This window comes from Actinia tenebrosa, unplaced genomic scaffold (genome assembly GCF_029948245.1).
Source record: "Actinia tenebrosa isolate PJP-AT-01 unplaced genomic scaffold, QUT_ActTen_1.0 PGA_scaffold3__52_contigs__length_22856419, whole genome shotgun sequence".
NCBI classification, from domain to species: domain Eukaryota; kingdom Metazoa; phylum Cnidaria; class Anthozoa; order Actiniaria; family Actiniidae; genus Actinia; species Actinia tenebrosa.
In genome coordinates, this window is record NW_028292580.1 from 6,876,186 (window position 1) to 6,888,043 (window position 11,858).

Consider the following 11,858-nt stretch of genomic DNA (forward strand, 5'->3'; position numbering starts at 1 on the left):
TCACCTTCAGGGTAGCATATAGTAGCAAAGAGTTTTATATAATAACAACTTTATTTAATGAGGGTGGCACTAAATAGTGTACTACACTATTAAACTTGTGCCCTTCAATATAAAACTACTAATATTTACAAATTTACAAATATAAAATATATGTAATAACCATAATAATAACAATGTAATATGTTATCCTGAAGATGACTGCGTAGGTTGAAAGCTCGTATTGTGCAAGAATAAGTAATTATTTTAAAGTTGATGTAACAAATCTAATCAAAGAAAGTTAAAGCAAACCTAAAAACATCTGTCTGATTTGAAAACCTACATTATCTGACTTTTCATGATAGGTCAATCGTAGGGGTAAGGTCAACTGAACAATACGCGATAGTTAAAAATAAGGCCCCGATTTTCAGCATTAGTTAGTGGGGCATTCGAAAACCTTTTAAAACTCCTGAATAATTAATGAGCATTTGAACCAATTGGAGCGACCATACACGTCTCGTGTATATATAAAGAATACTAATGAAGATGAGACTTTATTTAAAGTCTTTATTTAAAGTCTCATCCTTATTAGTATTCTTTATATAAAGAATACTAATGTGGACAACCTTATCAGAATAAAGTTTTATCCAAGTTTAGATGAAGACTTAGAGCCTCACCAAGGTCAGTCTCACTTCCTATCATCGACGACCCAAAAATTATCGTCGTCTAGTGCCCCTGTCTTTAGTTCGGCATGTTGTCTTCAACTTGTGGGAGCCTTTTTTGCAGTTACTGCGCATGGCAGTGACGTACAAACCTCACTGCGCATGACATTGCTGTACAAACGACTATCAAAGTATAAAAGTTGGCCAGGAATGTCAAGATTAGGGCAGATTTTGCTTTTTGGGTAAAAACAGCCCGTGGGGAGTGGCGAGGAATGATAAGGCGACTTTTTAGGTAAAAATAAAAAAGATTAGGGGGGGTTAGGTGAGGTTGCATAAAACAAAAAAACCTATGCAATTAAAAACATATTTCAAAATATATTGATTTTATTTTAGTGGAATTTCTTTTATATCACATACCATGGGCTATTAAGTTTAAAAACTCCGCCTTCTTACTAATATTCATGGTATTCCCTTCATTGTTGGTGTTTATTTTTGACACATCTCCTCGTTTTAAGGAAGTAGAATCACGTGACCTGCAAGTTTAAGGGCCTCGTAAAACCCTGGCATGCAGTGACCACCGTCGTGTCTGGCCTTTACTAATCATGTAAAGGGTTGATTGTGAGATGGCTATGGGTATTTTACGGGGTTGGAAATTGGTGCAATGTAACTGTAAGGGGACCCTAAGTCCTATCGTACAGCACCAGCCTGCTGGCAAAATCTGAAATAAATCTATTCTGGAGTCGTGGGACATTATTTTGGGGTCTCTGTAAATATATACATTTGATACAGGAAGGCATCAGGTGCTAACGACCTCAATTACCATTATTGTACTGAATATTTTCGTTGTTATCATTATCGTAATTAATCTCATCGTCCTTGGATTCTTCGTCGTCGTCGCCGCAGTTAAATATTGATTTTGCAGCTTTTACTGTTGGGTCGGGTTTATTGTCAGGAAAATCAGAGTCTATGACTGGATCATATTGTACCCTCACACACAATGGCTGTTTCGATAAGTCAATAAAATCAGTACCTTTGACGCGAGTACCAGGTAAGTTTGATTTGATGCTTGGAAAATATTGATATGTAAACTTGCGCCCGCGGTCCTGCCAGTCAGACCAAGTTTTGTCGAGGAACGCGTGATGAAACCAGAACTCTGGAGCATTGGCAGACTCGTCCCATGACATTATCCCCCCAACAGCGTTGTGAAAATTATCATGCATAACTTCACGAACATTTGCTTCGAAATATTGGAATTCATCGTATGGCAATTCCAGATATTTGTCCGTATCTGTGCGGTTTGGTAGATCGATGGCATAACAGTCATTGAACTCTCGTGTCAGACAAGACTGATTCAAAAATGCCGAGGGTGTCCATGCACCTTCACGAAACGGACCATTCTCAACGCACAGGCTCTTCCCTTGGCCGTTTCCTCCAATGCCGTGAGGACCTGGGTACCAAATATCATAAAGATATTTATTCCTCCATAGACGTCCATCGCTTACCGCGCGGCTCCAGTCCCAGTACGGTACCGTAACACGACAATCTACTTGACGTAAAAAGTTCTCAAATATAAAGATATACCATCGATGCCATGGAAAGAAATAATTGAGACGATGAACCTTTACGAACCATTGGGGATGGTAGGTTGTCAATGTATCGTACATCCGTTTGTAAGGCTGCACTGAAGAGACGGTCTTGAGGGCGTGGATGTACAAACGACGTTCTTCTAATGTCATGGAAGTGAACTCTTTTCGTACACGATAACAGTCGATCATTTGGCCGTTAGAACAACGGCATCGACGTCTGCACTCGTCATATACTGTACCTGTGGTATTACAGGTTTGTGGGTTCAGCCCTGTGAAGAAAACACAGCATCAAAAAATAGCTCTTATGTTAAAGCCGCGAATGTTCCAACGACAACGGTGCACTTAGACTGGTAAGGATTTTGATCAAGAATAAAAATTATGTTTGCTATTTCACAAAAGTCTATATGTGGAATTTTTTTAAATTTGGATTACGCTTGCGCCAAAATCGGAATCGAAGTGGTAAGCTACATATGACGCAAAGAAATTCAGTGTAAGAATTGGAAGATTTTCATTTCCTGTCTCTGATAACAATTGTTATGATGTTGAAAAATGCATTTTCGAGACAACAAAGGGAAGCAGAAGCGCACAACCAATCTGGTCTCAGTGCCCTCTCCAAGCCTTCCAAAACAATTTACAATGACACCTAGACTTGCCCCAAGTTGATCTCTCGTGTTTGCCGCGAGAGTTTTGATTAAACTGAAGAGAGAGTTCTCGAGGGCACCCAGCGTGCGACGGAGTCTAGCCGTAGGAAATTCTAAATTAAACTTTACGCAAGCATTTCTAATGCTTTACATTTAGTGTGCATACAGGAAATAGAATAAAAGAGAATACGAAAAACATTTAAACAAAATTTGAATGTAGAAACATTAAACAAAGTGTTTATGCTTATACCTCTAAGTCTGCTCTTCACGAATTCCGTCAAGTGATTTTTCATCTCTGATGGAGATTTCATCGCTAGATAGTGAAGCGGAATAGGGAAAATTGATTTATATTTGTCTTTAGGTACAGGTTTACCAAGCCATAGAAAAAACATCTCGGTTTTAAAATCCCTTAGCTTTTTAAAAGCTAACAGTGCTCTAGAATTGTTAACATGTGGGCTAGCGCTCAAAATGACGACAATTGGCTTTGGCCGGTAACGTAATGACGTCGTTCCCCTTGCCTTGGACAATATCTGATGAGCCATATGTAAGGAAGAACCAAGATTACATTGGTGACCACCAAGGAATCTGTTAATGGGAGAAAATATTTCCAGGTGAGAGAGAAGAGGTATTTCTTCTAAGCGTTAAAAAAAGAAGAAGAAGGGAAAAAAAGGGGAATAAACAAACAAATGAAAGAACGATCGAAAATCGATCATTTGTTCAAAGCAAGGGCTTGGCATATTATGAAATAGAGGGCATTTGCATAATGACGTCATTTTACTACCACTGCTATCGCCTTGAGAATTTTCTTTCTTAATCAATCTTAAAATTCCTCATGAGAATAGTAAGGCAATTGGTGCTAATTAGCTGAACAAAACTGCCCACGGGATTCTGGTAGTTTTAGTTAATGACACCATACTGTAAATGTCCCATTACTGCAAAAACAGCTCTGTTCTTGAGGTACCTGTGACGATATATAGTCGTCACCTTGGACTTCCCTCACAGAAGATTAGGTCTTACGTATACTGGTTTAATCGAATTCCACCACAAGTTGGAATCAGAAGCTTGCTCCGAAATATAAAAGCCAGTTGACACGCCCTTGCGCGTTTCGGATTTCTAGGATTATTTTTGTTTATTGATTTAACCAGGACCATACTTCCAGACATCGATTGCTGAACCGTCGTATGGCAGCGCGAAGCATTTACGGCTATGCTGGAGATTTCGGCCCCAACACCGCTATCCGGGATTTACAGACTGATCAGGAAGCTCGGCCGAAGCCTAAGGGAGAGGTTAGTCGGCCCCTAGACCATAGATGATTAACCCCTTGCTATGACCAGCAGACCGAATTTATCACTTGCGTCGCAGACGGGTTATTAACCGTCGTCACTCCTTCCATGTGGGATGCGTTTGACAACTAGTCGCACCGTGCATAACGTAAAATAGCTTTCATGAAATGTTAAAAAACAGACAATGTAGTTTTAATTATCTGTTCTTTCCTTCTGTATGAAATATTAAAGCATGGATACCGCGCTCGCGCGCATGCCGATTGTAGCACTCACCTTGCTTTTTTCATCGATTTCACTGTACATTCCTTATTCACAAAATAGTTTATAGAAAATTCGAGAGAAGGTTTCTCGGAGCACAGAATAAGACCAATCCTTGTAGTGGATGGTGACACGCTGAACTCACTCACAAGACTTTGAATAAATGCTTTCAAAGACCTGAACTGTTTAATGCCAACTAAAGATGAGCTGTCCACGATGAACACGAGGTCTAAACGAGGTGGTAGAGGGGAGCCTGAAACGATGGAAGATATGACAGTATATATTACCATGGCAACCCACTCAACTTTTACATGTAAGCCAACCAGAAATGAGATAAAATATGTTTTGACGGAACCAATCGAAGAAGAAAGTAAAAATCATCAGAGTCGCTGTAAGTGTAAGGAAATGGATTGATTTCTGATTGACTAAACATGTAAAATAGGGTTATTTGAGTGTCCATATTTGAAATACTTGAAACAACTTCTAAACTTAATCGGTGATATTGATTTTTTCTCCTGATTTTATAAATGACGTAAATACGAAATTTGAGGTATAACTAAAATAACACTGATTTGATTGACAAAAATACTTGCACGACCAGCGCTATGATATTGAAAGTACACGTCCATTTGCAACAAGAGAATCACTGCTTGTTTCAATCATATTACCATGGGCACTCGGCAGAGGAATACATAGGCATGATCAAGACCGGGGGAAACCAATATGCACCGGCTTCAAATATTAGAAAGTCTGCACATCTTTCATAACTTTGCGCATGTATTTCCTCTTTTCCATACTTGATATCTCATATCTCCATACTGTACCAGACAGTACACTATACTTACCTCGATAATGCTTTGAGTTTTCAAAAAATCTCTCGAAAAATTCTTGAAAGTTTTTGTTGGGTTCGATGTTCTCTAAACCTAAAAAAATAAAGGAGCTCTGTGCTTAGGCCGTAGGAGAAGTGATATACAGCACTTATAGGACATGAAGGTTCATTTGTGCAAGCAAGATGAAGAAAATGTACATTGATATTGGCGCTTATTATTATTAAGATATGGAGAAATGAAAGTGAAAGATCTGGATCTTTTTGGAGTCAATCAACAACAGGCACAAAAGATGATGATGAACAAAAGGAACCTCGAGTGCCGATTGAAACATCGTTTTTGTATGCCGGCACATCCCCCAAGGCCACGCCCCAAAGCCAATCATGTGTCACGTGGGAAGAAATGATGATGATGTACTCTAGAAAACTATACAAGCTTTACGTGGGATATTCGATAGCATTACGAGATATATATAATGAAGAAATATAAAACGCGCGTGCGTACTTGCTGTGTGCACTTATAAAGCACGCGGGGATTGACAAAACACGGAAGAAGTGTTGAGAAGCACGACGCTGCTTGGATAGATTTAGGGAATAAGACACACAACCTATAAACATGAAATATTCAGTAATTAAAAACGTGATCGAGGAAGTAAGTAATTACCTCTTTTAGCTGCAGTAAAGATCTCTTCTGTGGTGGTATCGTGAGCACAAAGCCACAAGATAAACACCAAGAAACACAGCAGTTTCATGCTTCTTTCTTGTCTCTGGCTTCCAAATTTTAATTTCAATTTAAGTCCAATAAGAAGACTGGATCAGTAGAGCTTGATTTGAAAGAATGAAAAGAAAATGGTTTGAGTAGATGTGTCAATAGGACAATAAAATGACTTTTGGAGGGGATATTGCTTACTGAGGGTTGGCTGCCATTCCCAAGAGGTTCAAATGACAAACACATGACGAGTATAGACAAAGGCAGCTAATGAGATGTCTAAAATACATCCAACATGGCCGTGATGACGTAACGAAGCCTTGGTAGTTCACTAGGGTTTCATTTGTTTACGAGAGCAGCGTGCAGGCCGGTTGCAAAAGGTAGTACCAAATGGAGCTCATGGCTTGGGTTTTGTGTCAGTATTATACAGTAGATGTGTGTAGTTAACAATAAATTTATTTTTTGAAGATTCTTTTTGTGGTAAACACAACTGTCAACAGAGTTAGGAGAGGTTCAGGATGGCATTGGAGAAGGAAAATATCTAAGAAATTGTCAAATGGATGCATTAGACGATACTCTCAGATTCCTCCAAGATAACTGAAAGAGAAGAGAAAGCTAAGGGTATCCAATTAGATACTAATTAGTTAGGCCCTAAGCCCGAATGGTTTACGAGTCAATGCAACAACCCATGAGTCCTAGTGCCGTAGGCAATAAGAGCGAGAGATTTCTAATTGTTTTAGTTTAAACCTACTAATCGGTCGAACAAATGGATACAAAATACTTTCAAATTAGGTTGAAAACGCGAGAGTTGGCAGCCAATGTTTTACCTTTATTTTTTTCAAAACGGACAATTGGTCAATGAGGACTATGGTGCCTGTGAGCTTCTGTTTGTTCAATAGACGAATATTTAATATAATAAGTGTTTAGTATCTTTACTGAGTCATGTTTGTTCGGCTGCCACAGTCATATTTCCCCAACCACCGTGTCAGAAATTAGAATTCCAATATTTATAGAGTAGGAATAACATTCAATGATATTTTGGACACCGACTGCCGAATCAAATAAAAGAAATTAAAATTTCTAGAACATGAATTTTTTCAGTAAATATTCAATTATTGTATTATCCGGCAACTTGTTTGTAGAGCTATGCATTCTTTAGCTAAGAAAATATTTCTTAGTCGAAAAGAGATTGAAGAAGGAAACTTAAACTAATTTTAAAGAATTTTTTTATACTTTGGCCGTGGGATGTACGATCGCCTTCTTTGAATTACACTGATTATTCAACTTTGAGCCAGACTTTAGTTATGAGATTATTTTAATTAGTAAAAGAGAAGCAAAGCGATGTTAAACGAGAGGAATGCAATATGTTTCTATTCCGTCCGTTGGAAGCAAAAAACAACAGGAAAAATCCATATTCTTTAAAGGAAGAGTTTGTAAAAAAATACTTGAAAATGAGGTACAATAGAGATCGCAAACATATTCACCTACATGACAACACATGAATGCACAACAACGAATGGTCCTTTTCCTTGACTACCGATGTTATATCTACAATTTCCACAGCATTTTAAAAATTGGTCTCCGCTTTAACTACCCATGCCCGGAAAGAAAAAGCTATACTCGACATTTACTCACCTAGGCCTTAACTCCGCTTTGCTAAGACTGCCTCGTAGACTATCTTCTACAGAGCAGACTGCCGTTTCTAGAGTCGGGTTGCTCACTGATTAATACCAATTTGAAGTTTATATTCACGCAGATATATTGTTTCTTTTAAAAAATAACAAATAGTCTGGTCCATTTCCTTATTATAAATGAATTTCCTGCTTGTATAAGTTACCACGTGTCAATTTTCTAGCTGAAAGAAGAGGTTTTGTGGGAATTTCATCACGCTGCTTTTATCATCTTCAGCCATTTGACAAAGGTTATGCCAACAAATTGGTCAATTGCAAACAAATGACGCTAACTTGAATTGCATTAGGGTTGATACATCTTAATGACTGATTTAAATATATACAATATCAGCGGCCGATTTATCCTGTATGGAGCTCAGTCAAATGATGAGCTCAGTGTACTTGTCATGCACATCGGATGCGAATATTCAGTATATTGCTTATCAAATATCATGTTGTATATTGTCATGTTCTGCTGAAACACTTGAGATTGGAGTGAGTTTGACCGAAAAAAATCCATCGTTTAAAAAGGTGAATGTAAATGAGGGCGATTCTGTATCAAGTACAGACCTCTCCTGGGAAAATGATTTTTATTGTGATTTTCCTTATTATTTTTCTTATTTTTTACATTTGGGGAGTAATATTATTTAGATTGAAGTAAACAACATACTTTTTGCAGAAACAAAAACGTTGAGAATCTTAATCCAGTGAAATTTTAATTTCATATTTAAAAATATGAAAGAAAAGAAAACCCAACAAAATGCTAGTATAAATGTATAGTTCAATTTCCAGCCATTTGTTCGCGACGTCTTCAAAATGAACACCTCAAGAGACTGATAATGATTCTTTTTCATAAATTTTTGGATTTCACAAAACATTCATATGTTTTCTGGCCTTATTTGGAAAACCATGAAAGACATGAAAGCTTGACAGGCTTTGTTTTGCTCGAAGATGTTTTATGGTTTAGTGTCTGCACACCATGTTGTTTCTTGAGCATGCGTAGTCCTTTTGTAATAGTATAGCTGAGACCCTTATGGTCCCACATGGGTTATCGCATGCAAGAATCGTAGCTAGTAGTTCATCTAGTGTTTCTGTAGAATAAAACTTGCTCTGGCACATGTGCTAATTTAATATGTAGGGAGAATATGTATGTATAGTATGCAAGGGGATTATGAAAGGGTTTTTGACTTGAAAAGAAGTCAAATTGAAACTGAACAAAACCTCTTTCTTAATATAGCCTCTGCACCATCCCCCCCCCCCCCCCTCCTTCCCGTGGAGGAGGGGGAGAAAATTTACGGTGTGAACCTAAAAAATATTTTAATTATTAAGTGAAGAATGATTGAAGGAACATCAACGTCGTTTTAGAATAACATTCTTAAACTGATCAAACATTGTTGTGGAAAAAATAACAGGTGTTCTATAACCATCACCTCCGAGCTAAAATACGTCACATCATATCCGAAAAATACATTTATGAAAAACAAATATTAACTTTTTCTGCGCGTTTTATAATAATTTTCAGAATTAAATACTTCAGAGTTGTCTCCTCTCATGCGGGTTTAATGCCTTGGATATAGAGGATATTACATGGGCGCGCGGAGATATGAATTCTATCTTCAAGTGTTGAAAAGATCTCTCACGAGTGAGCGTAGCGAACGAGTGTGAGATTTTCAACACGAGAAGTTAAAATTCGTATCTCCAAGCGGCCATGTAATATTCTGTTTATTATATAATCATCAATGAAAGTATGTTTTGGCTTTTTCAGGCAATTCTCTCCGTGTATTTTTGAATAGCCATCGCAATCGTGTTATTTTCACACGTGAAAATAACATGTTATTTTCACGTGTGAAGATATCAATTGTTCGAAATAGAGAAAAATAGATATTTTATTGGCAATTATATAATAAATCAATTTTATTGATGCCATGAAAAAACCTCTGCGGCTGATCTAAGTCAGGGCATGGCTAACTCACAGATGGAACCCTGAAACAACCTCTGGGCTGATCTAAGTCAGGACATGGCTAACTCACAGATCAAATCCTGAAACAACCTCTGGGCTGATCTAAGTCAGGACATGGCTAACTCACAGATGGAACCCTGAAACAACCTCTGGGCCGATCTAAGTCAGGGCACGGCTAACTCACAGATCAAATCCTGAAACAACCTCTGGGCTGATCTAAGTCAGGGCATGGCTAACTCACAGATCGAACCCTGAAACAACCTCTGGGCTGATCTAAGTCAGGGCATGGCTAACTCACAGATGGTACCCTGAAACAACCTCTGGGCTGATCTAAGTCAGGACATGGCTAACTCACAGATGGAACCCTGAAACAACCTCTGGGCTGATCTAAGTCAGGGCATGGCTAACTCACAGATGGAACCCTGAAACAACCTCTGGGCTGATCAAATTAACAGTACGGCTAACTCACAGATGGAACCCTGAAACAACCACTGGGCTGATCAAATTAACAGTACGGCTAACTCACAGATGGAACCCTGAAACAACCTCTGGGCCGATCTAAGTCAGGGCATGGCTAACTCACAGATGGAACCCTGAAACAACCTCTGGGCTGATCAAATTAACAGTACGGCTAACTCACAGATGGAACCCTGAAACAACCTCTGGGCTGATCTAAGTCAGGACATGGCTAACTCACAGATGGAACCCTGAAACAACCTCTGGGCTGATCAAAGTCTCAGTACGGCTAACTCACAGATTGAACCCTGAAACAACCTCTGGGCCGATCTAAGTCAGGGCATGGCTAACTCACAGATGGAACCCTGAAACAACCTCTGGGCTGATCAAATTCACAGTACGGCTAACTCACAGATGGAACCCTGAAACAACCTCTGGGCTGATCTAAGTCAGGACATGGCTAACTCACAGATGGAACCCTGAAACAACCTCTGGGCCGATCTAAGTCAGGGCACAGAGAACTCTGTTCGAAATAGAATATAGGGTGTTGGGTTTTGTTGACGGATAAAAACCGGATAGCCGAAAGAAAAAGCCTTCATTCAAGGGTTTGCAATTTTATGTCTATTTTTCGTTACCATCCTTCTCTTTCTTGCCCATCTCCCCCTAGTCTAGCTTGTTAGTAGATATAGTTTTAAATAGTATAGCTAGGCCAATGTTTTATAGCCTAAGAGAAAGGAGGGGGATCGAAGGGGGTGGAGACAGATGGTATTATTTCTTAACCCTAACCCTAACCCTAACCCGCCCGCCCCCAACCCGGCGACAAGTCGATGAATGAAAATGTGGTTTTACGTCTTCAGTAAGTATCAATTCTTTACTAGATATTTCTTGGCTGAAAAACCTTGATCGACAAATATAACAAAAATGACGTGACGAAAAGTCGTGACGAATTACATTTTGCTTAAACAATTCATGTTTGGCGGAATGAATAAATGAATGGATAAATGAATGAATGAATGAATGAATGAATGAATGAATGAATGAATGAATGGATGGATGGATGAATGAATGAATGAATGAATGGGTGGGTGGGTGGGTGGGTGGGTGGGTGGATGGATGGATGGATGGATGGATGGATGGATAAATGGATGAATGAATGAATGAATGAACGAACAAAAAATTGAATGAATGGATGGACCCACATAACAATCTGGGGACCTCAATGTGTATGCACACCAACAATCTGGGGATGGTTCACAAAGTGGGGACTTGAATCAGGTCCCCACTTTGAAAAAGTCAGGAAACGGATTATCTTAGCTAGAAAACACTTTTCCAAAGAAATTTAAGCAAGTCCTCAGATTGCAATTTTTGGTGTGCAAACTAGTAGGTCCCCACTTTTCATGTTAATAAGTGCAAAAACAAAAATCAGTTTTTTAACTTTACAGTACACAATATGACTTTTATCAATGTAAACATCTTCAATCAAGCAATGCAAATTATTGACTCTATTTTTAACTGGAAAAGCACACTTTCTAAAGTTCAGGTCCCCAAATTGTCGAGTGAATAAGTGTGAAAAAATTGTTTTCAAAGAAAATGTCGTTTTGATTCCAAAAAGCTCTTAAAACATCTATTCAAAAGGTGCAGTGACCGGAAAACATTTTTTTGAGCTTTTTTTAAAAATTTGGGTCTCCATTTTGCCCCACACTGCCAATAGTCCCCAGTTTGTAGTGTGCAAACCAGATTTTCTTTTAACTGTTTGATGACTTGCAAATAGAGTCCCAATATTGACAAACGGACGCAGTGTGATATTTTTGGACGATTACAAAGCAGTGAG

The 11,858-nt window shown here is 38.6% G+C and overlaps 1 protein-coding gene across 1 annotated transcript; it reads right to left on the reverse strand.

The window, feature by feature from the left end:
• Positions 1 to 1,004: 1,004 nt before the first annotated feature.
• Positions 1,005 to 7,844, reverse strand: LOC116300687 (uncharacterized). Its single transcript, XM_031709598.2, has 6 exons — positions 7,577 to 7,844; positions 5,897 to 6,056; positions 5,252 to 5,329; positions 4,422 to 4,659; positions 3,116 to 3,450; positions 1,005 to 2,493 (listed from the first exon to the last, which is right to left on the reverse strand). The coding sequence occupies exons 2-6, from the start codon at positions 5,982 to 5,984 to the stop codon at positions 1,451 to 1,453; spliced, it is 1,782 nt and encodes a 593-aa protein (XP_031565458.2). The 5' UTR covers positions 5,985 to 6,056; positions 7,577 to 7,844; the 3' UTR covers positions 1,005 to 1,450.
• Between the last annotated feature and the right edge of the window lie 4,014 nt (positions 7,845 to 11,858).